Here is a 27,542-nt window from a genome sequence, read left to right on the forward strand (position 1 = left end):
CGTCAAGATTTCCACATGGGAGCTGTACTCAGGCTATGAACAAACTGAAGCCCAGGGCATGAGAAGTATTGAGGTTTGACTCAAATGCAGAACACAGAGCTCTGTATCTGAGCTGGGATGGTGGTTTGCATTGGCTCTGAAGGCCCATGACCGCTACCTTTTCCCTTCCCTCTCCAGTAACATTCCTGCGTTGAACTAGATCTGCATCAGAGTGCATGGTAACCAAGCTACCTGAGATCTACACCAAGACAATTTATAGTTGCTTCCTGCTAAAGTATGAACCAAAGAACAGAACTAAACATGTGTGTGCACCTGAGAGCTCTTCTGTGTGCCCCTAAGCAGTGCTCAAAACTTCTGCCCTGAAGAACAAATTTTGATTCTCTTCTCTAATCCCTACTTTGACAAAGCCTGCCACGATACCTGCTTTCCCTGCAAGTCAAGGACTCCATTTACCTGCATGTCACTTCTGCACAACCCCATTTCTCTTCAGTCAGGCATGACAAGAGCTGTAACTGTGCGGGGCGGATTGGCTGCAGCAGCTCCCGTGGGCGCGCTCACCCTCCTCCTGACCCCGTGGCAGGAGAGTGCTGCCCCTACAGCCATCACTAACAGATGGCATCTGCACAAGGGACAAGGTCCTGCTGCTCGTGGTCACTGGGAGAGGGTGGTGGTGACTTGGGACACTGAGGCTCTGTCTCTACCTCAGCTTTAAGAACGAGGCTGGGCACTGCTGTTCTCATTCCCCTGGATGTGCTGAGCACCTGCTGGCATGAGGTTTTTCCTCCAGTATGTGGGCTGCTTTTTTGCTTTTTTCTCTGCTGGGTTTTTGATAACATCTACCTGGACAGACTGCTGGATGGTGAATGCTGATGACTCCCTGGAGGTAAGATTGGGCTGAGGAGAGCCTGATCACCAAAACCAACATGTCCTAGGGAGAGTTTGGTTCCTGGTGTCATTGCTCCACTCTCATATACTTTTCCCCTGTTGTACTGGATGAAAGTGGATGAAAATGAAATTAATTACTGTGGCAAGAGAAGGAGAAAAGTGGTATTTTGTGTAGTTCTCTTTGCCAGGCTTTATTATCCAGACTCTGCTCTCATTTAGTAAGTTTGGGAAAGTTCTACAGGCTCTAGGTTTATATGTGCACGAACTTGAGTACAGTTATCCTGTGTCTCCAGCCTGCATGGATATTTTGGAGATGCTTCTGGTTCTGTAGGTCAGATTTCCTGGTGGAAACATCCACCATGTACAACTCTGCTCTTTGTCTTTTTCTTAACAGCCACTGAGCTACAGGGCTAGCAGAAATTTAAGGGGGCCATGGGGACTCAATATCTTCTTGAACTTGTACAGACAGTAGCACTCTCATTTTAAAGAAAGGCATTGGCAAAAGTAAACTGCACATAAGGGAGAAGATTGCTGCTTACATGCAAGGTGTGCCCCAAAGACTCCAGGCCCTAAATCATCACTGTTTCTGCAGCACTCAGTACTGCAAATTTGTAATTTTCTTCCCAGCATAGCCATCTATTTCTGCACATTTAGGGGCTGCACATCCACAGTGTGGGAATCTGCTCTCTGGCAAACTGGATACCTTATGCAGTGGAGGTGAAACACCTTCCAAGACAGAAAGTTTGGCTGAATATATCAGGAAGAAACTTTTTATCTGCTGTTCAGCATAGGAAACCAGAAGAGCTCCTCTGCACTCAGTGATTACAATGCAGCATTTAGATGCATCACATGAAGTGGTGAATTATCTGAAGAAAGAAAGATAAAACTGATTACAAGAAAAACACTTTTTTTTTTCTCTGTGCCACAAGAAATCTTGATAATCTGACTGTCAATCCTACCCTAAAAGGTGGTTGTAGATGCTGAGGTGGTGGTCACAGATCCAATGCAGTGCAATTGTTGATGGTCAGCATGTCTGCTCGGTGAGCTTTTTCCAGGGAAAATAGTATGCACCCAGTGATGCTGGATGGGATTTCACTTTTCATTTGGGAGCTATTTCAGATTCCTTTCAGGAAGATGTGAATTGTTTGTAGTCAGATGAAGATATCAGTATAATCAGAAAAGCCAAGTGAATCTGATTGTGAGGAAAATCAGAAGAGGAAAACCTGGCTCCTGAGCAAAATGAGTCCAGGAAAGAACCAGTCCATTACCCTGAGGCTGTGTAACCTTGTCTTCTTGGCACAAAGGCACCTGCTGATGGGCTGTCCGAAGTGCTCCATTAACACCCAGTTTGGTTATTAGCAGCCACTATTCTCACATTCCTGCTCTGAGTGTGAATACTAAATAATGGAGCAAAATGCCCCCAGCCTTAATACCTGACCACTGATCTCCTTAATGACCCTAATGACTCACTGCCTCTCTAAACAGGGAAATGCAGGTGGACTGTCCATGGCCAGAAAGGTCATGGGGTCCACAATGGCTCTTGTTTTCTACTGGAAAAAGGGTAAGTCAGACAACTTTGACTCCAGGAGAAGGGAACTTCATCCTGCAGCATCTGTAGCTACTGGCTCTTGTCTGGTTGCTTGGTTTTGACCCTGGCCCCCAGCAGATGGGGAGGATGAAGCCCTCACTGTGGTCCCACTGGAGAGGAGCAGCCCAGGAGGAAGAGGCCAGGGAGCACCAGGAGCAGCCACTTCCAGAGGGGCTTCAGGGGCCCTGACCAGAGCTCAGCTCTCACAGCCTCTCACCTCCCCTTTGGAAACAACAGGTTATGGCCACACAGAAGGTGGTTTAAGCTCATGACTCCTTGTGAACCATCAAGACAAGGTTGGGTCAATTTTTGCAGCAGTTTGTACTGGAAAAAGCCCATAATCTGCTTCCCAAGGAGCACTCCCTGTTGCAGGTGGATTATAAATATTACCACTACTGTTAAACACTGCCTGTTTTACTCTCGAGCTGGGCTTGTAATGATCATATGTTGGCACCTTTTCACAGTGTGGTAAAACACTGTGACTAACATCGTTCGCATGTTTGTCTTCTCCACTTTCCCCAGAAGGAGAAGTGTGTGCTTGTTCTGGCCTTTTTTTAATTTGTATGAGAATTATTTTAATATTAATTATACATTATGAATAGGATGTAATTATATATATTACAGTCATTATGCAGTTCATGTTTTACATGCATACTTGCGTTAGGGAAAGCAGGTTGTGGCAACGTGTGTCGTAATCAAAGTGGGAGATGAGGAGCGTGGCAGAGATGCTTAACTGCTCAGAGAGTCCTTGGCTGGGCCCAGGAAAGCTGGGGCACCTTTGCTATGGGGGGAGAGAGTTGATGGGGAATTAGTGCTACCAGAATGGTGCACAGGTCCAGCCATGGGATGGAGAAATCCATAACCCCACATGATGCCCCAGCCACCCCTGATCCTCCTCCCCTTTCAAGCAGCGAGGTCCCATGTGCCTGAAGATTTGTGCTGTCAGCAGATGCCCAAGGGTGGTTTGGGAGCAGGTTAACAACCAGGAGGACCAACAACCAGGTGCACAAAACAGAAGGGAGAAAGAGTTGGTCAAGGAGGTTACAAGGCAGATAACAGAAAGCAGAATAGCTAAGCAGTGGCTCAGGGCAGCCACTCCAATATCTGTTCCCAACCCTCCTGCACCAGGCAATGAGACATTTATCCTTAGATGTGCACAGGCTGTGTGGAGATGGGCTGATCCCTGCTTTGACCATGATCAGCACTAGTATGAGTAGATGACAACTGAAACATCCCAAGAAATGCAAAACATTTATCAAGTTTTTGTTAGACTGGGAAGTTATTTCACAAGCTAGACCATGATCATAATTGTTGCGCCTTAAGACCTCTGTTTTGCTTGGAGGCTGACAAAGCCTGGAATCCTGTTAGTCTCTTCATAAATAATTTAGAGGAAGATGCTGCTTGTAAGATTTAAAAAACAATACTAATGCGAGCAAGTAAGGAAGTAACTGGCATTATTAGCTGAATACAGAGTAGTATGAATAAGCCTGTGGTGGTTTGGGAGGAACATAAAATGATATAAATGTAAGTGGAACAAAATGTAATTTAATAAAAATAAGCTAATTTCAAGCACAGCCTCAACAGTGGTGACTTAAGAAAGGAGGGGAGCTGCAGCTGCATTAAGAGGGCCACAGTAAAAACACATCTAATGCGCACATGGCAAGTTGTTTTACGTGACACTGTTCTCTTGAAAAACACAGAAACAATGAAATCAGTTTGTTTTACCACTGATTCTCATTTTTTATGAGATCGTTCATTAAACATGCCCTGAAATTCTCAGAAATTTTAAGTGCTTTTTATCTTCATGAAACAAAACATGTAGATTGTTTTCATTCAAATATAAATAGTATCTCTTTTGCCAGTCTGAAGTAGTGAGTAATTTTTACTTGCCTTTGATCCACAGGGCAGTATCACAGAAGAGCTGCACTGTTTGGCTCAGACATTGTATTGTGAACAAAATATTGCGGCTGGCTACAGACTTCAATACATCCTGAATAAGACTTTATTAGGTGGTTGAGATATGTTATTATCTGCTTTGTGATTTACACAGTGCAAGAAAAATTAATTTATTGCATCATCTAAGCAAGCCTGGTCCCCTTTGCCTGCATGAAACTCGTTTGATGGAAGAGTTTCTCCTTCCATTAACTGCAGTGGGTGTCACTGGGAGCAGTGGGCAGGCTGGAGTCCAAAGCTGCACCAACATAGCTCTGCTCCTTGTATGAGCCATTCCAGGAATGTTTTAGTTGTGCTTGTTGCCATATTTGCATTGGTAATGAAAATACCTCCCATATTAAAGTGATTTATGGAAGGCTGGGCTAGGAATGGTATCTACGGCTTCAGGACAGTGGAGACGATTAGCCATGGTGCTACTACAGTGTCTGCCCCAGTCTGGATGTTTCAGCAATGACTGTGGCTTGGGCACGCGTGGTCCCATAGCTGGCAGCACACCTGGAGCCCCAGGGCCAGGATCAGCACTGGCTGCCTCTCATTTTCCAGCCAGTGTTTACGGCTGAGTCATTTGGAGGCGGCACTGCACAGGTGTCTGCAGAGGGGCTCACACCCACACCTCTACTTTGCATGTCTCTCCCACTCTCTGAGCTGCTCCTTTTTGTCAGGAGGATGGTGTAAGGGGAGCATGGACAGCAAAGTCTCAGGTCGTCTGGTCCATAGCCCTGCCCAGCTCAGCCTAGACAAGCATTTGGCAAGGAGAGATCAAACCTGCTCTTAGGTCTCCCTGGTCAGCCATCCCCCAGCTCTTCCCAGAAATTTCCTTCAGAATTTTTATTCTTAACAATAGGTAGGCTTTGGGGTTTTTTCCCTAATGTCTAGTCTGAATTTCTTTTCCTCTAATGTAAAAACATTATCAGGTCCACAGAAAATATTGTAACATTGTCCTTGTCCTCCATCCTGCTGCTTTCTCTCGTTTTCAAGCTAAACACTCTGGTTTGCCATTGATGTGACCTCCAGGATTTCTGTTGAAGGGCTAAGCTGACCATCTGCTATGTTGGTGGATGTTTAAACTTTATCTTCTCAATCCACAGGTGAGTACAAAATGCCGTGGCCTGTGGTGGGAATGTGTCACGAATGTTTTTGATGGGATCCAAACTTGTGATGAGTACGACTCCATCTATGCCGAGCACCCTGGTATGTAAGTCATAGATGTTTCTACAAGTAGTGGGGACACCTGAGTGTAGACTAAAAGAGTATCTGTTCTATGCAGTGACAGATAATTAGAGGCATGTTTCTTTTCTCAGTGAGGTGTTACTCCCAGGGGAAGCTGGAGAAAGCTTCACCCCAGAAAAAAATGTCATAGGATCTGACCCCATTACCCCCTACATTTCCATTTCTTGTGAACTAGAATGCTCTGCTTTTGTCCTGCAGTGAAGCTGGTGCTGACCCGAGCCATGATGATCACAGCAGATATCCTGGCAGGATTTGGATTTCTCTTCCTTGTGCTGGGATTGGACTGCGTGAAATTCCTTCCCGATGAGCCACTCATCAAGCTGCGCATCTGCCTGGTGTCTGGAGTTATGTTGCTCCTTGCAGGTATTCCCTGATGAGCCCCCATTCTTCAGGAAACCCTTTAGCAACCTGGGGAAGCACTGAAGTCTTCTCTTATTTTAGGGAGAGAGGCTGGGGATTTTCTGTATGGTAAACACAGGGGAAGAATCTTTATTTGATTTATTTGTGCAACATAACTTCCTCTGTTCACCAGCTGCCCCTAACAGCACGTAGTTGAGTTTATCTGCTTTCAGTTCATGTATTGACCAGGTGACTTGGCTCTGAGTTGACTGACTTCCATTTACTGTGAAGCAGTCAGCCTTGTTGATAAAGCAAAGAGACCTAATTGCTGAAGGACTAGAAACTGCTGGCATCCCGGTTCTGTTCCTGGCTCTGCCACAGATTGTGTGACCTTGGGCAAGTCGCTTAGCCTGAAATCTCTGCAGCTGATCTCTAATAAAAGGATAATAATGTGTCTGTCTTTCCTAGGTGATAAATACCCAACTGGCTGAGGTGCTTTGCTGTTATAGCTAGTGGGGGAATTTTAAATACAAAATTAAATATCTGACTAGGTACCAAATAATTTCATTTGACTTCATGCCAATATTGAGCAGCTACCTCTGTTCAGTGTGAGCAGATTTAATACATAACTCACCCAGGCTACTGGGAGCGCATGTAAAACACTTGGAGAGGTTCTTTTAAACATCTTGCATTCAATCCTCAAAGTTTGTGCGACAAACAGCGTCAAAGTTCTGAAAATCAAAAGAGATTAGAAAATTAAATTCTGGAAGCAACTTTACAACAAGTTGGTAAACAAACAGAGAGGGGAGGAGCTTTCTGCCTTTTACTGCAGAAAGCTGAGTGCTGCCAGCGGATGCTGGTGGTGTGTGCAGTGCCAAGCTGTGAGGTGCAGCTTCTGCCTGACAGCGCTGCAGCTGATATCAGCAGGAGCCAGGGGGAATCTGCCAAAGGCTGAGGCTGAACAGGGGCCAGAACCTGCCATCCTTGGAAAGTTTTTCCATCCTGAAGTCTGACCCAGCAGACAGTAGCTATAGCTTCAGATTTTGTTTGTGATCTTCTCGTGGTCCACCTAAGAGCTGTGTGGCACCTTGCTCCTGTCCTGCAGGTCTCCCAGGCATTACGGGCTCAGTGTGGTACGCGGTTGATGTCTACGTGGAGCGCTCCTCTCTGGTCTTCCACAACGTGTTTCTGGGCATTCAGTACAAGTTTGGCTGGTCGTGCTGGCTCGGCATGGCAGGGTCACTCGGCTGTTTCTTATCTGGGTCCCTGCTCACCTGCTGCATGTATCTCTTCAGAGGTGAGGAACTGTGGCAGGGGTGAAGCACAGTTCAGAGAAAGAACCATTGCTTGGGGTGTGCTACAGGTGCACAGGGTGGGGGAAGTCCTTCAAGGACATCCTTTGGGATGGTTGTTCATCCCCAGTAGCAATACTTTTGGCTGTAAAATGGGAATAGTCTTAGGCATCTCTAGAAAGCAAACCGAGGTCTTCAGGTGGGAGCTGAGGTGTAAGTATGACATAAAATGTGTTGTTATTGTGTCACATCTTGGAGTGCTGCTTTCTCTGCATTATGAAGTTTTGCAGCTGAAAGTCACCAAGCACACATGAGCAGTTCCTATTTCTCTTCCTGTGCCTCACAGAGACCAGTTCTGGAAGATTCCACTCTGCTTACTCCTTGAGGAAAGGCTATTCCTCAGCTGCGACCGTCGTAACAAATGTGCATTTGCCATCCTCACAAACAGCCACTGCCAAAATGTATGCAGTGGACACAAGAGTGTGAGGAGCAGGTAGGTGCTCCAGAAAGCATTCTGCTTTTATTTGTAGTGGATTGCACAGAGACCCAAGCTCTTGTGGTTGTGATACAGATGTAGTTACATTTCAAGGATCTACTGCATGCTACAATGTTTGCATTATGAGAGCTTCAAAAAAAGCCTTCCTTCGAGAAAGTGATCTCTGAGAGGATCTTGCTTTAGGGAATCCTGTTTTCTTGAGTGCTGAGGCCGCTTGCATGGACTGAAATAACCATCACAAACTCTTTCAGCATTTGTCTCAACACTATTGGTACAAGGAGATAAATCAGCTGTTCCTGAATCAGACCACAGTGTTCTGCATGAGGAGCCCCAGACTGCGAGATGGATCTGTTTCATGTCTGGCAACATATCAACAGAATGTACAAAGCAGAAAATACTGTCAAAAAGAGGGACTGACTGTCTGACCAACATCTGCACCCTGTGCACCCAGCATGGGGGTCTGCTTCTCTTACAGGCAGCTGGAGAGTTCTTCAGAAGATAAGAGTTGTATTAAGCATCTGACCCTTTATTTGGTCCATGAACTGCTGCACTGAGAAAACACTGCAAATCCAGGTGCATTCTCCCCTGCAGAATAGAATCCTTCTCAATCAGTGTTAAAATGTACATTACAGATACTCTAAACTCACTGAGATCTGGAAATTGCCAGCTTCATCCTGCTTAATAAAGACATTGCTTGGACAAAGAGAGTGAAGATCCAAAATCTGACCTTGTACATGACAATGTGTCTATATTAGCTAGAAACTAGGATAAATGATAGTAAAATCTGTTGTCCCTTTCTGTCAAAAGATATTTAAATCCAGTTCAGGACCTACTGCAATCCATGCTGCCATAGGCTGGACCTGGCTGGAGCATCAGCCAGGTCTTCATTAGGGTGGGTGGTAAAAACCCATTGTAGTTTAACAGATTCCCTAAGGATGAATGTGAAAATTCTTCCATGCCTTTAACAGAAAGAGAAGCTTAGACAGGGCTTTCTTAGGGTTGTTAGGAACTGTTCAAATTCAGTCCTTTCTACTGTGGGCACCACATCATAAGGTCACGGGCACTGGAGGTTGAGAAAAGGCTCTCAGCACAGAGATGTGTCTGCTCAGGGACAGTGAAGAAACAACAGTGGAGTCTCAGCATGGTGTGCACAGCCATGAGTACTCAGGCACCACCAGAGGTAGGCTTCCTCCACGGACTACTTGGTGGTGAGATTGGATTTTCTTCTCCCAGAGAGTATGAAGTAAAATGTTACGTTATGTGGGCCAGAGGTGGATGGGATGGCTGAGGATGGAGTGGGCTATGTCTCAGATATCACCTCTGATAGCCCCTACGATGGAAAATGAAGGGATGAGTCTTCTGATGGATTATCCTGGAAGCAGCATCTTGTGCTGCAGCACAGAACTGATCAGCATCGTTAAAACATAACCGAGTCCTGACACGGCTCCTAGTCAAGAAGTACTCAGGCTCTGGAACAGACAGGACAACAGCAGGTCCTTATGGCTCTGCTACAGGCTCAAGCACCTCCACAGGGCCCAGACCATAATGCAGCCATCTCAGCAAGAGCCCTTGTGGCAGCGCTGCTGCCCAGGTGACGGAGGTTCGTGCCTGCAGAGTTCATGCTGCTTGGGTTGGCAGATGTTTGTGTTAGTCCAACTGAAAGCAGGTTATTGCCAACAGAGGAACTGTATTGAACAGATGTAAACACAGTAGGGGAAGTGATGGAGGCTTTTTTACAAGGTTCTGGGAGTCAAGGAATACAAGAGTTATGAGTGATGTGATGAATTCACAGATCTCACCAAGAATGCACAAAGAGATCGGAGGTGACAGGAATTTCTGCCTGTTAACTGCATCCAGAGCTTGGTTGTTCTTTTTTTTTTTTTTTTAAGTTTTTCACAGTCACATCAGAAATGTGTTTGCTGTGGGGTTTTGGGGCAGGAGAGCTGATGCTGCTGATATGCTCTGCCGGGGCAAGGAAGTTCTGGGAACTCTTTTGAGTCTGGTTCCTGGGTTGTGCCCCTGATCCCCTGCTCCTTCAGGGACACACTGGAAATGAGATGGAGGGTGAACACACCCTAAAGGCAGAGTTGTGCTCAGTGACTGCTCCACTGCCCACATCCCCACTCCTGCCCAGAGAGGCAAATAGTCCCTCAGCCTCCCCGAGGGAGGAGAGATGCCGCAGTGCCACAGGCAGCCTCGGCTCGACTCACGCAGCACACATATGCTCCTGGGTAGGACTTGCTGAGCAAAGACTTCATCAGTTGGACCAAAATTCTGAATCAAAACCTCCCCAGCCTATACAGCCAGCACATTGTTCCTCCCCACAAACACTCAGGGACACCCTCCAGCCTCTTGTTGCTGTTTTCAATAGCTTTTTCTGAGCATGAAGATTATTTCTTGCTGCAAAGACTTATTCCTTTTTTAGCAAAGGAGAAATGCAGATTAATTGCAGATCCCAGACCATTGATTTCTCCTGTTCAGTAGTTGAGGAGAATTTTGGGCCTTCATCCTAGTGGTCTTCAGCTTGATTTAAGGTGGTGGGAGCTGTTTTGTGACTTGCAATGTGTGGGACACACCAAGCAGTGGCTCAGTGGGCACTTTGGGATCTAATGCCTGTGCCTTGATCAGGGGTGAATATAAAGGAGTTGTCTCATTAGTCTCTGCAGCCCTGTGCTCCTTCTGGGGGTACACAAATAGAGCACATGCATACCCCAAATACTATCTTAACTCAGGGTCCATCCTCCTCAAATACACTTTGCATACAAAGAATATACATACAAATGTTCTTGCATAAAAGAATATTGCATAAACACTTGTGAACCTCTCTTCTTCAGTATCTGTGTGGAATAAGAGTTAATTTTTTAACCATGCTTCTATTCTAGCCAAACTCTATGATAGGTTTTGAGAATCCATCACCTGCACAAGAGGACTAGGAAGAGGTCACAGCAACCCTTAGGTTTGCCAGGTTAATGTTTTGTAACAACTGGTCCAGTGCTGCACTGCTTCATTATTCAAATTCTGCTGACAATCTATCTGATGTTTTGATCAGGTGTTGTTATTTAATTGTTAATCCCTGTTTGATTTAATACTGACACTGGTTTCATGACTGCAGGATTCACTCCTCATTTGCTCATTACCATGTCACAGTGCAGATCCATTTTAGTTTAGTTGTTTATTCATTAGCAAGAAACCTCCCAGAAAAGATACAGGACTTATTTTTTCTTTCAAAATCACAAACAGTCCCTAAGGCTAAAGACATATCAGGTGAGCTCAGTTATTAAGGTATTTCCTTAATATCTACTTACATTTCATTCAAGCAGTAGCTGACTAGGAATAACAATAGACTGATTTTACCTTCCTGATCACCATTGATGACTTACCAAGGCTTTATTTCTCAATTGTTACTTTCAGCTGAGGCCCAACATTTAATCCTTCAGTTCCAACAGCTTTTTAGGTTTCTCCAGATTTTAACTAACTTCCAAGGAGTATTTTTATGTATTTGGGCACCTCAGTCTTCATTTCCCAGGGCATAGGGAAAGCCAGGGACTTAGCTGAGAGCTGGGACTCGCATCTTTCCTCCCTGCTGTACCTGTCCCATGGTGTCTCCTTGAACTGGGGCTTCCTGTTACCCTCTTTACTGACAGCACACAGATTGGTGCAGTGTGCCAGGGATCCAGCTGATTGCTGGTTATGAAAAACAGTGAAATGTTGTAGGTAAGCTTTTCGTTAAGCTGATTTCATGCCTTACAGATAGGTATTGATTTCCCATTTCGATACGGGCAAGTGAGATAGGTAATAAAGTAATGACATCTGCAATGGCTGTCCTTTTCTGCATGCAACATTACATCCTCTCACTGCCTTGATCAGCCTTGTTCATAAAGACTTTTAATTACCCTAGCAGTGATTAGGGCTCACTCTTATTGTGACCTTGTGAACTAGGCTGTCTCCTACTGCAGCTGCATGAATGTTTCCCAAGATACAAATTTCCTGCCCTTCACAAACATTGTTATGTGATTTTGGTATGGATTCAGTAGATTTGAACAATTATTTTCAGTAGACAGGAATGTTAGTTCAGAATTCTGCTTTTCTTACATATTTTAACATCAGTGAAATACAATAAACGTTGTTGCCTTTGAGTGTCTTGTCTTTCTAACCCACATCCAAGTTTTGCCCAGAAAGGTGTTTTGCCAAGTGACCTGCTTTGACTTCTGTGAGGAAAATCAGTGCTCTCCTGCAAGGACACACAAAAGGCAGCAGCAAAAACAGGACCAGCTCTTGGGTAAGGGGGAGTGATTTTGCAGGCTGTCCAGACCTTTGCTGGTAGCTATAGACCTTGGACGCCAGTGCACACCTATAGTGATTCAAAGAAACCTTTGAACAATCTGAAAAGCACTTTTATTACGGCTGGGGAATGTGAAAGGGGCAGATGTTCTCCCCAGTGCACTCCACTGAGCAAAGGAATACCGTAGCTTTTTATACAGTTTGAAAGTAGCAAGTTTAAAATTATCTATACACACACTCTTTTTGCAGTCTGCCTTATCTAAATAGACACTTAGTTTTACCTCCTATTCCTACCATTACAGAGTAGTTACATAAAGTTTTATCATTTCAAACAGTTCCAGGTTCCCCACCCCTCTCTATGTGCTAAAAAGCCTTCCCTGTTCCCTAAGCTATTTTTATGTTAATTACCCACAGTTTGGGCAGAAACTTTTAAGCAGTTTTACATTTTGCAAAGTCACACTTACATAGCTAAATTAACATAGCTAAATTTTATTTTATTTTCATTTCTATTTCAATAGCAACGGCTGTTTGCAGCCATTGACTTTATTCCAGCTCAGATACATATACTTAAAGTAATTTTGTAAAGTTTTCACAAGAGAAAAGTAAAATTCCACCAAGAAAGTGAGGTTTTCTCGCTCAGCTGGGGCTGGACTCCCACAGTCTGCCCTTCTGCATCTGTTAAATATTGTGGGCAGGTGATTAATGACTGAAATACTCTGTTCAACCGCTGTTATAGGGAGTAGAGAACAATTTTCTTCCAGTAGCTTCTGGGTCCCTACTGTAAGATGCCTTTGAGCGAGGAAGAAATGAACCAGAATTGTGCCATCTAGTGACCTGAAGAGGGCGGGCATCTGTCCCCGGCCCCATCCTAATCCTCCCTGCGCATAAGTCTTTAACCCATAATGCAGAATCTTTAGATGACAATAAAAACCCCCACAGATTAATGAGCATAACAATTATTTTCCCATCTTTCATGTCCAGTCCTCCTGGCATTCCAGACTGATGCACTGTTATGGCTCAGCTGGCTTTGGTTTTGCTCTATTTTGCCTGAGAGCCAGTTTATGACTTTATTATTCAGCTCTTAATGTGTAGAGGTGAAAGTCCAGCCATGTGCCTCACCATGTTCCCTTTGTCTTTTGCTTCCAGATGGTCACCAAGCAATTAGTGCCTCTGTACTGCTCCCATTTCCCCCTCACAAGGCTTGCTGACAACAAGCTCCTCCACAAATACATCTGCCTTCTACTGTTTTCTGCTTTTTTCTAAAGCCTTTTGCCATTTCTTCTTGAAGTCAGCAGGAAGTATAAGTCAGAGGGTGAGTGGCAGCCAGAGAGTTGCAGCAGAACAAGTGCTTTTCCAAAGTGGACTCTATTCTTCCTAATGTGATGAATTATAAGGGAATGGCTCATCTTTCCTCACAATTCTGGAAACATCAGCCAAACTGCATTAACTGCCCTCATTAAGGTCTGAGTGCTTACAAAAACATAAATTACCTGGCAAAATCTCTGCTTTTGTAAGAATGGGAACACAGGTCTGGAGAAACCTTGTCCATTCTGCTGGAGCATTTGTGGGTAAGGGGGCAAGCTGGGGGAAGCAGCTTTCATAGGCAGCAGCAGGTCAGTGGGGCCACCCCAAATACATTTGTAGAAGGAAGGAATCCTCTTCTCCATTTCAGTGATCAAGCCAAGGACCAGGGCACTGCCCACTTACCCCTCTCTTGGGGCAGTCTCCTTTCCCACCCCAAGCCAGCAGCAAGGTCAGTTTGTGTTCCCTCACAGCAACCCTACACTTTTTTGCAGATGCCTCCTGGCCTTCAGCAGTTTTTGGAAGCTCCCGTGGCTTCCTGTCATGTTGCACAGGTACCACAGCACACAGGTTCTCCCATGCTGGGAACTCCAGATGGAGCCTGATTTTGTGACAACCACTAGCTCACTTTACTACAAGCCACTTGTCACAATTTGGATGGGATAATTTGATTCCTTTTGTGAATAATTAAAGCACCGCAAACATGAAGCTGAACGCACTTGAATGCACACCAGCAGCAGGGAAACAAACCCGTTTCCACAAATGTTTCTGTGTGCTGAAAGCCTCGCTTGCCCTCTGTTGGGTAGCTGGGGAAGAATTTATGGCCTTGGGAATGACTGGTCCTGGCGAAGGAGGGATGCAGAGAGATGGAGGCATTGAAACCAGAGCAGTCCTTGCTTGTTAGCCTCTCTAGCCACCTGATTAGAAGGTGACATTCAATGAAATTAAAGGCAGCAATGTATTTAGAGCCAAGCAATGAATAAGCAGGAGGTGGTAATGTTTTATGCAGCACAAAATGCAGACAACCTGTGGAGTTCACTGCCACAAAGGGGTCACTGAAGCAAGCGCAGTGTGTAGGTGGGAAGCAAGTGATGGCTGATTTAATGCCCACTAACAGGCTATGCAAGATGAAGTGACAAACATAATCAAATCTCATACTTTAGGGCATAAATTGAAGGGGTTGAGTAGTGGAAGCAGTTATGTATATAAAAGGTCTGATCCTGAGAGGTGCTGATTACCTACAATTCATAGTAAGTTCAGCCAGGAAAAGGACACTCAGGATTTGCTTGACTTCTCCCCTGGCTGAGTCTGTGCTTACTAATTTTCCTTATTAATAAACGTGGTAATATTTTAGCCTGCTGGCACAAACATTCATTTGGCTACAGCAACATTTATTTCCTTTCACACAAGAGTCAAACATTAAAGCTGCTTCTAAAACAGGATTTTAGAGAGATAATTTGCAGTGGTGCTGGCAAGGAATTTTCTCTCAAAATATGCTGTAATTCTTTATCTGGCAAATGTTCTTATATAGAATCAATATGAGAATACGTGAGCACTTCAAAACCCTTAGTGGATTTATATTCCCAGGTTTTTTTCTGAGCACAGGAAACAGTACTAACCTTGCTCTACAAGTAGGGAGCTGCTCCATGAGCCAGGCTGTGGGCTTCCATTAATCTTTTGGGGTACTAACCCAAGATGGACCCAGCTGCCCAATTTGACCATGAGCTCATGGCTCCATGGACATGCAGTGCATGGTGTGACATCACCTTTTGCAACCAGAGAGGTCTGACTGCAGCCCCCTCAGCCTTTGCCACTGAGAGACCAGAGGCAGAGAGCTCAGGTAGGCTGAATTCAGCCTTCAGTGACCTGCCCATGACAAACAAAAGGAAATCTTTGCTTTCATCTGGAATACGGCTAAGGGGGAAATTCAGCATCTTTCCTCAGTAATTTGAGAACTAGTTAGGGTAACACCTCCTAGGAATGACCTATGTAGCACTGATCCTGCTTGGGCATTAGGCAGTCTGGATGGCTTCTTAAAGTATTTTTCCATTCTGTCTGCAGTGATCACCTCAAAGAAAATGACATCCTTTATCCTAATAGATTTCTGTAGCTAAGTATTAAATACCTAAGCCCTTAATTCATGTCTGTGGGGAAATTCCACAAGTGTCCTGGGCCATTCAAAGCCTGCTGGTCTGCAAGGCTAGGGCAAGAGTAGCTGAGGACAGTCACAATGGAATTAAGAACAGCTCAGATGAGCAAATTCACTTTTTTTCTGTGCTCTGTAATCAGCTCCTGCCACTGCTGCTACTCATAATCCCTGCTTCTTGTTTTCTCTTCCCTGACCATAAATTTGCTGCCTTTTGCACTAGACAAATCTGATATGCTGTGCTAAATATTTTAAATGTGGCAAACGATCCTTCATCATAGAGTGGCATGATTGCATTACAATGTATTAGAACAACATGACTTTGCCAGAGGGTGTTTCTTGGCACCACGCCGAGTGAAGGAGGCAGCCCAAGTTTGAGAAGTAACTAGCAAGTCATTTATCAACATTCGGTCCTAAACCACATGGGGCTACAACAGCTCTAGCAGCCTTGGAGAGATAAATCTGGAGTCTGAGACAGAAACTCCAAATACAGACAGGTCTTTGAGGAAGCTTCTTGAAATCCAGAGCCATCAAAATGTCAAGCTGAGCTCCTGTGACAGATTCAACACATGCTTTTGGCATTTGTTCTGTTGTATTTAGTCTCCTCTTTTAGGTTCAGATGAAATATGTGCTGCTTTTCAGTCTTTTGGCCAGCCTGTGGTAAGGGCTGATTTGCTCTCACACTCCTGTAGCGTGATGGAAGACCTTTGAAGAGCCAAGTGAAATCACTGGAAGCCAACACGTGGTGTCTAGAGCTTATTTTCCTTCATAACATCCTCATAGGATGGAGGCAACTCAGTTCCCCCAAGGTTGAACTGTGGGGCAGAAGAGGAGGACATCTCTGCAGTCATGCAGGGGCTCAGAGATCCAGAGAATGGGCACTGAGATGCTTCATTCGCTGGGGAAAAAGCAAAGTCACAACCATGAAGGAGACAGGCATGAAGAGCAAGTGTGGAGGTGAGAGAGGTGAGCCTGGCAGGAGCTGCCAAACCACTTGGAAACAAGAAAGGCATGGATGTAATTTTTGAAGCATGGCATCACAAAGCCTTTCACCACAAACTCCAGATACAAGAAGTCAGGGCAGAGGCATATGGGTGGGTTTGGGGTGGGTCTTCCCTGTGAAGACACTGCCCATGACCACCCAGAAAGCAGGTAATACATTCAATACATTCTCTGGGAAGAGCTTAGGCTAATGACAGGACTAGATTAATTTTTCTCGGAGGAATGTTGTCTGGCCCAGCCTGATGGTGCTGCTGACCATATTCCAGGTCAGTTATGGGTGTTACACATAGTTATTATAGCCCAGTCCTTGAAAGGCTGGGTGCTCCTGGGGGAATGCTGAGGGTGGCTACCAAAACAAAACCCACCAAGACAAACTTTTGACAGATCCCAGGGTGTATCAACCAGTTAATCTGCCTACTGGGGTGGCTCAAGTTAGACCAGTGAAGTCTTGCCTGAGTGAGAAATGCAGGACACATGCTGGAAAGGGCTGCCTGACCCCAGTGCCTGTGTGTCTGCATCTTGGGCCACTGAGCGCCCAGCACTGAGGAGAAAGTCCCACACACCTCCTATGTGAACCTGGCTAAGCACCTTCGGGACATAATGGACACACAGGGATGGCACCAAGTTCAGCTGAATGTAGGACTGGGGAAAAGTGGATGTGGCTTCAGCCCTCCAGTCCATGGTCTGAACATGCCCTCAAGATGCCTTAACCGGTCACCTCACTGTTCACTAGAAACACAGCCCAGCTCCCACTCAAGCCTGGCTACCTCTTTCTGGGTTATGGATGGTCCACAGAAAGCCCACTAGGGCTGGCAGGACCTTGCAGCAGGAGAGACAGGACTAACCACAACAGGTGTCTGAGCTGCTGAGGGTGAAGACAGCCACGGCGCGTTGGTGGGACAGGCAGCTCCGCTGTTTCAGCCAGCACTGCAGGCAGCAGCAGATCCCACAGGACAGGAGCAAGGCCAGGAAAAACAACATCAGGAACCTAAGGCAGAGGCAGCAGGGGAGGAACAGTGCCATTACCATCTGCAGGCAGCACTGACAGATGGCTGCATGTCTTCAAATTAACATATTCATTAACATCTTTTGCAAATAGCCATTAAATGTTGCCGTTTCCCCACCAGCATACTGGACATGATGAAAGTCTCCAGAAACCAATGTCTCAGGCCTGAGTGCTCAGCGACAAGTGCTGGCTGGAAATTCAAATATTTCTCCCTGAAATCATCCATCGTTTTTTCCCAGCTCAGTTGTCAGCGTACAGTGAGGAGTATATGGATAAATGATTCCCATTAGTTTGTAAAGACAGAACACAGGGACAGCCCAGGAGCAATGCTCTCCAGCTATCAGTCTCTCTCAATGCCTTTCTCTCTGTATATCCATCAAAGAATATTATTTGTCAGTTTTTTTCCCTCTAAAGCAGATCTGAAACTTACCACACATACCAGCTGCTAAAATTTTCATTGCTCTGTCCAATGCACCTAAAAAGGGAAAAATAAAAGGGACTTTCAGTCCAGCATGAGGGGACTGTACCCACTCCAACACGTCTACCAACACAAAGAAAAGCATCATCAGAAAGTAGAAGACTGAGAGTTTTCCTCCAACAAGGGAGCCCTATTAAAAGTTTCTCTATGTAGATGGGAGCAGATGCAGATGATGTATGAAGCAGAGTGCAACTGGTTTGCCTTTCAACACTGGCACCCGCCACCAGCGTTTTTGCTGAAAACCCAAAGAGTTGCCAATCTCCATTTCCTCTTTGGGAAAAAACTCTAAATGGCCCTTTCCTGGAAGCGTTCATTCCTCTACTGTGCCGGTGTGCCAGGCAGGACCACAGCATCCCTGAAAGAGCCCAGTGTGGAGGCAGCCACGGGTGAGAGAATGCAGCCACGGGTGAGAGAATGAAGCCACACTCACCTCTCGCCAAGCTCACAGTCCAACTCAGAGTCTGCTAACTGAAAACACACATGTAAATCACAGAGGGCAGATATGTGTTGGGTTTTTTTACAATTTACCAGTACAATTACTGTTCTTAGAGTGGGAAGTCCGAGAGGAAGAGCTGTACAGGTGCTGGTCCTGCAGGGTTGAAAACCAGACCTCTCCCTAGGGACCATAAGGCTGAGCTCTTGCCTCTGTGGATCTCTGCTCTGAGCCAGCTCATATCAAAACCAACAGATAACCAAGAGCTCAATAAATTCAGTAGTTTGCAGATGAAAGCTAGGCCAAGGAGAAAGCATTCCTTTTGATGTGAAAGAGGGGAAGACGAGCAGGGAAACACCCATTGGAATCAGAGATCTGTTTGCTGAACTGGGCTTTGCTGTTCAGAAATGTCTGCTGAAAGTGTCCCATGATCAAATTCTTGATCTGTGGCTCATTTTCCATCAGGTAATTGTGTGTGAATGCATCTGTAAATAGGAGCTCTTTTGACCAGATATGTGCTGTACCAAGCATTTTCCTGTTTTCAGGTAGTGGTGGTGCATCATTCCCAGAATCAAGTTTCAGGTATTGTAAATATGTGAACCTGAAACCTGTTTTTCAGGTATATTTTCTACTCTCTGCTTAAGGAAGTTTGTTTTTGCAAGCCTTGTTGATCTTAGCCTCAGTTTCAGATCATCTGGGCAAAAAGTAACCAGAGTGGTTCATCAGTATAATTAAATCAAATTCAATAGAGTTTTTGGCTGACTTGTGTTAGGTGTGTTATAATAGTTGACCAATGTTATTACTAAAAATTCAGATCAGGTATAGAATTGCAATGACACTGGGAAGTAGAATGAACAAGATAGAAGAATTTAGATTTATTTATTTATTGGAAAAAAGTGCTAGAATGTAATTTGTAAATCATTAGTTTGGATTTCCCTCTGTGTATATCCGAAACATGTAGAGATTTCTGACTTTCTTTGAGTCCAACTAAAATGCTCTGTTCTGAATTATAAATTTGTATCAAATATGTATAATTGAGAGATCTCATTTTACATTTCTAAGTAACAGGACTTCTTTGGAGGCACTTTGTTATGCAAAGCTTGTGCCACTGTAAACAGCAAGAAATCCCCCCCAAATCTCTGTAATGTGTCTGATCCTGAGCACAAACTACCTTTCCATCCCTAGTTTCAACAGAGACCTTGAGGTGTAGTAAGTCTTTCATATAAAGTGCTATCTATGAAATTTAATGAGTGGCTGAAATACAAATGAGGACTAGAGAAAAAGACAGAATCTTCAACTCTTCTAGACATGTCCTTTTAAAACTGAGCTAATTTGCCATGTCACACATGCACCCTGGTGCAGAATATTTTAATTCTTTTTTTTTTGCGCTTCAACTGATTATTAAAATAACAGGTCAAAAGCAAATAGGTGGTTGCTGTGATTACATGTACCCTGAGTATTCTTCATGGCTGAATGACATCCTTTGGACCCTCTTTTATCATCCTTCAAACTACCTCAGCAGAGCCACCTTAGCATAGTTAAACTGCAGCAAAGTGCATCTGCTCTGAGGCAGTAATCTGTCAGAGCAGCCAAACACCCACCCGTGCAGCTGAAGCCCCAAGCTCTTCCATTTCAATAGCTGTAGACAGAATAAAGGATTAAGGCAGTCATGTTTTCTCTGCGCTAATTGTAACTGTTTTGAGCATTAAATTTTCCCCACATTCATCAGGTCCTCAAAAAAAACCTTCACCAAAAAAAAAGTAAAAAGGGCTGACGACTAAATTCCATAAAAGCTGAAATCTTCCCCCCAGAAAATCCCTAAAATCAGCTGGGTCCCAGTGAAGGGTTTGGTTACCTGGAAGAAGGTTAAACACAGAACTCCAGTTCCTATGATCCATGAAGTGAAACACAAAGCTCCAGGTCTCTGCATTACTAGTGCAAGAAACTTTAGAAGAGCTTTGTTTGCAGCAGTGTTTTACCCTCTGTAATTTGGTGCTTTTAAAACTTCTCTGCACGTTGTGCCTTCAGCCAGAGAACACGTTACCCAATGGCTTCCTACGCTTCAGAAATTACCACTAGCCAGGGAGTTGGGTTTGCATGGACACAAACAGCTACTAGAAGTTAAAGGAACACTAGTTTAAGGTCAGCACCTTGCAGTTGTTTCGGTATTTTCATAGCTGTTCACAAATTCCTGCTGCTGAAGCTTAGTTCCATATTAACCCACGGCTGCATTTAACAGGACCTGCTACAAATAAAAGAGTCACTGGAGTCCGTACTGTGAGGCCACGCTTTCATTTCATGCTGCCTTCAGCTGGAGTACTAGCATTACAGAAAAAGGGAAACTACCTCCAACCACGTCCTATGCACTGTGCCTACCACCTCAAATGTGCACCAAGGGTGAAGGAAACCCTTCCCAGCCACAGGCAACCACCACCAGCACCCTAACTCCATTATACAGCTTCCAGAGTTTGGTTTGCTGGGAAAATGCAGCCAAAAAAACCCCACATATACCCAGTGATTCTCACAAGGGACACAGCATTTCACTGTGCATTGTTCCTTTCATAAGGACTGATTAGATTCCTCTAGATACATCCAGGTGATGTGGTTAAACAGGGGTAGAAGATGGTTTGCACCAGAGCTCTGATCCTCTCAGAACGGACAATCGTGGTTTGTTCAGCAGTCAGTAATAGGTTGTCAGAGGAGTTTACAGCCCGTGGCTGAAATGCACCATTAACTACAGTTCTTCCAGATTTAACACAAAGGGTGTTGCCATGAATATGTTTAATCCTCACTCCAGAGTTAAGCATTATGTTGTGATGCCATTACTTCCGTAATGATTGACAAAGCCGAGCTGCTCGAGATGTACCTCTGTGGCTTTGCTTCGGCTGAAAGGTCAAGAAGTCTAACCAACTGTGATATACGTACTTCATCCAAGGTTTGTTATTTAATGTTCAGGTTTTGCATAAACCTAGGCCAAGCCCTGGTGTTCTCAAATGTTTACTTTCAGCTCGGTACTAATGAAAGGTGAGCCTCTGAAACTATGCCCTCTGAGAAGGCATCTCTCATGATTTTGCTAAGTGCATGTGCTATGTAATATAAGTGGTCTGAACATGCTGTCTTGCTTCAGACCAATCCTTTTCAGTGTTGTTCAACAGTAAATTGCCAAACCAATTTCTTAGCTGTTTTCTTAAAAAAAAAAAAAGCTCCTGCAGTATAAAAATGTGCACAGCCTTGCTGGAAACTGTGTGACTCTTACAATTTCAGGCTTCAAAGAGATCATCCATCATGAAACTAATTTCAGATTTCTTCCTCTTACAATTACTTCCCTAGCATCATCACCCAGGGTACTTCCAATTTAGAGCCACCAAATGGATCATCCCCAGTATTTTGGGGGGCAGGTACCTCAATGAGCTCCTGGTACTGAAAAATAACACATAGCATCTGTTCTGGGTCTATTTCTAGAAAAAAAAGGAAGGGATTGAATTCTGCCACTGCTCAGCTTCCTCGCTTTGAGACAAACTTTGATGTTTTCAGCTGGTTAGTCCCATACAGAGGTTTCAAGTTATGATGGCAATTTGTGAAGCCTGTCCCTGCATTTTCTGTAATGATGCCAAGAGGTGAGAGTTGGCTTAAAGGGGGTCCATGAATAGCCCTGTCTTTTGCTTCAGGTGTGATCCTGATATTGAAAAGAGCTGCTGCTTCAGCAGGAAAACTCTCCCTGTCCATGATCAGCTGAGCAGCTTGAATACATGAATACATAACATAAAGAGCCCCAGCACTTGCTCTAAGGCAGTCAGGACCAGACACCAAAAACCCAGAGGAGCTCTGCGCTGAGACTCCCGGGGGGCTGTGACCCCTCCTGTTGTGGCTCCACTGCCTTTGGGGTTTTGCAAAACTGAGAGACCCACCTTCTGGGCAGCTCTGTGTCCAAGGGCTAGCTCCAGTCTGAACAATTTTTTCTAGGGTTTTTTTCCTGCCTCCCATGAGGAGATACATGCACACATACACAAAGGTAGCGCCTGTTCCCTCTTCCTCTACCTACTGGATGAAAAGTTTGGTAACTCTTCCCTCCTCATTTATATCCACATCATCTATGGAGTTGAGAGGCTGCTCCCTGATAGATTTTAACTCTTGGCCATTAGATTAACATTCTGTTATTTCCTCATCACCTTATGTCGTTGCTAGGTGACAAATGCATCTCCCAGGCAGCAACAGGGACTACTGCAACATAGAGTAATTTATGACTGCCCATTATCTCTTTGCTTAATGTGCCCAGTCCTTTCAATGGGAGGAAGATGTGTAGTTCTAGGATCATCCAAAGGGTGACTTTTAGAGTTACCACAGAAACCACCTCCACTGGGGGGCTGGCTCTTGCTAGGCTTCACAAAATTGGATGAGAGCTTGTGACACAGGAGGAATTTAGAGAAGCTGATTTACCTTGTCAAGTCTGCCGGGGTCAAGGTGGGATTCAGGGTCTGAATTTCAGGAACTGAGCTCCAACTTGTATTTATGTGCATTAGAAGTGATGGTCTTTAATTGCTTGAATGTCGTACAATTAATTTCAGACATGCTTCTAGATTGAGACAAAGTTTCAGGGAACCTCTGGATTTTGGTGAGAGTGGGAGGCAATTTACTGGCAAACAGGAGTCCACACAGAGCCCCTGGCAGCCTGTAAGCACAGCTAGCAGTTTAAATGTGTTTTAAAGTTCTTCCCTAGCTGCCTTCAGAACATTTGGTGGCTGCTAGGGATGACTTTAGGGGAAAGCAACCACCTTGGTAAGCCCTGACCAGCCTCCCAGTACAGTCCAGAATGAGACTGTGAAAGACTTTTTCAGAAGGCAAACAAGGAGAGTGGCAGGAGGAAAGGTGGGACAGACACAGGGAAGGACATGGAACAGAATGGCGAACGCACGGAGATATGATGTGGAGGGGAGACAAGGTACAGCAGGGCGGCCCTGCTCTCTAAATTAAGGTCAACTGACAAGAGTTAACTAAGCATGTTGGCTTTTTTATGCTGCAGTGTTTTCACATCACCACCACAATGAATTCGTCCTCCAGTTCAAGGCCACTGGGGTCTCTCCCCTCCCTACTCAACTTTGCTGCTATGGTTGTCACACCTACATCCTTGACATCTACACTGCCAGGCCGCCATCATCCCTTCTGGCCTGTCCTGGGAAGACTCAGGACGTGTAAACTCAGTTTAGCCAAAGAGAAAAGCAGGGTAACGGGGAGAACTGAGGACTGCAACAGGAGAACTAAAGCAGCTTTGGTCTCATCCTCACTAGATAAAAGCCACAAGGAGCTGCTCGCTCCCCATGCACACACACTGAGATGACTAAATCCAGCACTGGGAAGAGCTATTTAAGCTAATGGCCAATGCTGGCATGGGAATAAATGGAAGCAAACCAGCCATGAATAAATTGAGGCTGGAAATGCAAAGAAGGTTCACCCCATCCGGAGCAGTGAGGTTGAGCAGCAGCTTGTCCGTGGGAAGAGCGTGGGCATGAAACCAAATGGCTCCCGGGATGCAAGTCATCGAGCTTCCGCAGGAGATGTAACCACTTCAGTGGGACTTGCTGACCCAGGGAGCCCTTTCCCACCTCATGGAACCACTGCCATCAATTCTTAGACCCTCAGATCCCTCTACGTGCACGGGAGTTAGCCAACAATACCCCAGGCTTGAGTGAGCGAGGAAGGATGAACACTTTAAAACAAGCCCTGGTAGAGCTGGCACAGCCTGTTGTCTTTCAGAAGGATTATAACCAGTTGCTGCTGGCTGATGAATACGGCCCTTTGTGAGCCTGTGCGGGGGACGTGCTGCACAGGAGGAAGGAAAGACTCGGGCACTGATTTAAATGAATGCAAACAAGGATGACATTGTTCGGCTGCATCCTCCCCAGGAGCAAGGCTTGAAGGCTTCAGAGGTCACTCCTCAGATCTGATGCAACTGCAGCTACCTTGTAGCTCTGGATAGTCCAGAGAGCCCTTTTGTTTGTTTTGGTGTATCAGTAGGGAAAATCCAGCAGAGAATGGGGTCAGTGAAGCCCTTTGCCTAGTAGAAAGTTTAGCTTTCTGGAAAGCTAAAAAAGGAATCTCCTTTAGGTTAGTCATTTGTAAAAGAGATTTCTCCTGTATGTGCATGCATATCCTCAACTGAGAACTACAGAAAAGTTTTCAATGCATAGGTGTTCGTACATTCATGGGAAGTCAAAACTTTAAAACTACCCGAAGTATAAAGTCCATTGATGTGTTATGAGAAATCACTGTGAATTATCCAAATACTGCTGTTCCAACTCTATAATGAAAACTTGAAATAAATACTGTAACAACTGAAATATTAAGCTTATATAAAAGGATTTAGGCGGGAGCGTTCTTGCTTTGGAATTCAGAGCAACTTTGAGAAGTGCACGTTTCTAGCAAGCATGTTGTGTATGCTGATGACTGGTGCTGACTCTGCTCTCATCATTAAATACAGAAATCAGTGTGCAGTGTTTTACTGAGAGCTGTGTGTGGTGGGGCAGGGGAAAGCTGAAAAATTTAGGAAAGCAAGGATTCCACCCCCTCTCGTTTGATGGTTTTTTTAAAACTTAAGATGGATCCTAAAAAAAAAAAAAAGTGCCTAAATAACAGGATTTGGGCTAAGCCTAGCAGTTGTTTAGTTTTATGGGAGGATTCAGATCTCAGAATTACATTTTAGGATCTGCTGCATCTGAGAAATAAATGGTAGTTGGACTTGTCTTATTTCTGGCTTGGACACTAGGACATGAGATAATCCCCAGCTCTACCACTTCCCAAATACCCATGAACTTCTGTGTATTACAGCCCACCTGAAAAAAGAGCTTAAGAAACCTTTCATCTCACAATCTCTCCAGATACCACTAGACCTCCCACAGAGCTTGTCAGAAATCAGTTCAAAGGGCTGGATAACCCTCAAGACTTGAGGAACAGAAAAGAAGAACTAAGGATAAAGCTGATAAAATTAAAAGCAGCTTGGATAAAGAGAAAGATGAAGCATACCAGAAATACAAAGTAATCATCAGCAGAAATTTCTCCCTTTTGGTTTTCTAATGTAAAATCGAAGCTGATTACAGCTACTCGGACCCTGAAGCCTGCTGCTGTTTCTTTGTGCTCAAACAGGTCCTCTTACCTTTAATCAGATAAAATTGTATGTGTATTTTAAACATTCAAAATTATAGTTAGCTTTTAATACTTTTTCATAATTTTTTTTGTTACTCTGTTGCCAGGAAGTAAGAAACTACAGTTAAGAAAATTAAAAGCCCTTAGTATTTTAATCCCTGTAATTTACTTAGCTGCTGGATGCAAAAAGGCAAAAGGAGAATAAATTGCTTGAAAGCAGATAGAGGCTTCATTTTCCCCTGCTTTTCAGTTACTGATATCACATTGGACACCACATGGGAGGTTTTGGCTGAGAAATTAGCATTAGGCTATCTGGCACATCCTGAAACATATTTTCAAGTCAATTTTCCAGGCAGAACCATTTAGCAAGGAGTGCTGAAATACATCACTCTGCCAGCCATTATATCAGCTGGCTCATGTGCTACTTCACCAAGAAGCCCTGCGTTCCAGGAGTTAACTCTGCAAGAGGGACCACATGGGCACAAGGACATATATGTGTCTCCTGGTGCCTCCTGCAACACCCAGACTCCAGGCACCAAAGGCCATCCTGTGTCCTTCAGTGAAGACATCTGCTAATGTTTCAGCCTAAGGCTTCCTCCTCAGATTATCCCAATACCTATTGGCTCCTGCCCTAGTTGACTGATTACCTTCTACCTTGAATCTTGTATTCTTGCCAGTTGCCCTTTCTGGGATTATTTTGAATTGCTAAGGGCCTCAGCTGCAGCCTGTCCCCTGCCAAGCACACCCAGCCCATCTGGGCTCCATGCAGGGAAGGGCAGTGATTTCAGACCCTCATTTCTTGCTGGCAGAGTCAGTTCAGAACAGGCTGCAGCCACACACCTGTGTGCCCAGAATTAGTGAGGGCTGATATCAGCACTTATGGATTCAAGAAACACGGCATCAGCAGGCTGCTCTCCAGCTTTCCTCTTGTGACAGGTAAAGAGTCAAATGCTCTGCCTGGGAACATGGTGAGCTGATGCTTGGGGTGCGATGTGTACCCACCTGCCTTGTACTCCCTGCGCCTGCTGCAGCAGCGTACCTGGGATCAGGGTAGAGATGAGACAATGAGGCTCCTCTGGGTTTGCTTTTCCTCCACATCAGAGCCCTGTAGCACAACCAGGCTGCCCTCCAGCCACCCATCTCACCTCCTCTCCAGGTTGGTGCCAGGCTGAGAAACAACGTCTGGAAGACCAGATGGAGAGCTTTCATCTTCCCCCTGCTCTGCAGGAGTTTGCTGCACATATAAACAGAGAGAGATATGGGGGATGCTTCCAGGGCAGACAGGGATTGCAAATAAGACCACGCAAGAGGAATGCTTAGCATAGCCTCTTCTCCCCCTCAACAGCTTTACCGTTTTACTTAATCTCCCACTTTTACATCTTCCCCAGTAATATATCTGAAAAACACACTCCTGTTTATAGTTTCAACATAAACAGCCAGGCACTGCACAGTTCTTTCTTTTAAATTACACTTTGATTTCCCCACTGACTCCTACTTCTGCATCTTCAATTTCCCTCTGGCCAAGCAGCATTGTCCTAGCAATATGAATCTTCCCAAGCTCATCTCCCCTTCCTAGAAACCCACTTAAATTCATTGGAAAACCTTATCCTATCTTGAAGCAGGTTTTTATACCCCCTCCATCTCCCACAGGTCTTTGCAGCTCTGGAAGGAAAAGGTGCAAACACTCAGAACTGACCTTAAAACAGTTGAGGGTAGTTGGAAGGGAAAATGATCCTCCTCCCTTAATTAGCTCTAGTGATAATCTCCCTCTTCTGGAGCAAACAACCTTCTACTGACCAATTCCTTCTTTGTATTTGCAGAGGTCCTTTTCATACTGTAATAGCACTTAAATGGGCTGTATAAATGTAAGCCTCCTGATACATATGAGAGTCTAGATGTCAGAGAAGGGACACTCTTCTCACTTCCACCAGGATGGCAATCAATATTAGATGTGGATCTAATTTTTTAAACTTC

General features: G+C 44.8%; 2 protein-coding genes across 3 annotated transcripts; one reads left to right on the plus strand and one right to left on the minus strand.

Moving 5' to 3' along the window:
* Positions 1–611: 611 nt before the first annotated feature.
* On the plus strand, positions 612–11,913 carry CLDN16 (claudin 16). Its single transcript, XM_032698323.1, has 5 exons — positions 612–883; positions 5,515–5,617; positions 5,855–6,019; positions 7,101–7,292; positions 7,634–11,913. Exons 1-5 carry the CDS (start codon positions 770–772, stop codon positions 7,771–7,773), a joined length of 714 nt encoding a protein of 237 aa, XP_032554214.1. The 5' UTR covers positions 612–769; the 3' UTR covers positions 7,774–11,913.
* Positions 6,629–20,427, minus strand: TMEM207 (transmembrane protein 207). Of its 2 annotated transcripts, none has more exons than XM_032698326.1 (5): positions 20,287–20,427; positions 18,429–18,466; positions 17,951–17,995; positions 17,360–17,502; positions 6,629–6,726 (listed from the first exon to the last, which is right to left on the minus strand). In XM_032698326.1, the coding sequence occupies exons 1-5, from the start codon at positions 20,359–20,361 to the stop codon at positions 6,719–6,721; spliced, it is 309 nt and encodes a 102-aa protein (XP_032554217.1). In that variant the 5' UTR covers positions 20,362–20,427; the 3' UTR covers positions 6,629–6,718. The 2 variants fall into 2 exon arrangements, with proteins under 2 accessions (XP_032554217.1, XP_032554215.1); XM_032698324.1 differs by lacking the exon at positions 6,629–6,726 and adding an exon at positions 13,482–16,410.
* Positions 20,428–27,542: the final 7,115 nt, after the last annotated feature.

The sequence above is a fragment of the Chiroxiphia lanceolata genome, chromosome 10, assembly GCF_009829145.1.
Source record: "Chiroxiphia lanceolata isolate bChiLan1 chromosome 10, bChiLan1.pri, whole genome shotgun sequence".
Taxonomy (NCBI): Eukaryota; Metazoa; Chordata; class Aves; order Passeriformes; family Pipridae; genus Chiroxiphia; species Chiroxiphia lanceolata.

What these genes read in the sequence shown, in the direction of transcription:
- TMEM207 (XM_032698324.1), bottom strand. Translation starts at nt 20,361, where the DNA reads ATGCAGAGACCTGGAGCTTTGTGTTTCACTTCATGGATCATAGGAACT. An exon ending in TGTGTTTAACCTTCTTCCAG is followed by an intron (nt 18,467 to 20,286) that starts GTAACCAAACCC and finishes GTGTGTTTTCAG; the next exon opens with TTAGCAGACTCTGAGTTGGA. An exon ending in CAGCTCAGACACCTGTTGTG is followed by an intron (nt 16,411 to 17,359) that starts GTTAGTCCTGTC and finishes CTTTTTCCCCAG; the next exon opens with CGAATGAAGCATCTCAGTGC.
- CLDN16 (XM_032698323.1), top strand. Translation starts at nt 770, where the DNA reads ATGAGGTTTTTCCTCCAGTATGTGGGCTGCTTTTTTGCTTTTTTCTCT. An exon ending in ATGCTGATGACTCCCTGGAG is followed by an intron (nt 884 to 5,514) that starts GTAAGATTGGGC and finishes CTCAATCCACAG; the next exon opens with GTGAGTACAAAATGCCGTGG. An exon ending in CATCTATGCCGAGCACCCTG is followed by an intron (nt 5,618 to 5,854) that starts GTATGTAAGTCA and finishes TTTGTCCTGCAG; the next exon opens with TGAAGCTGGTGCTGACCCGA.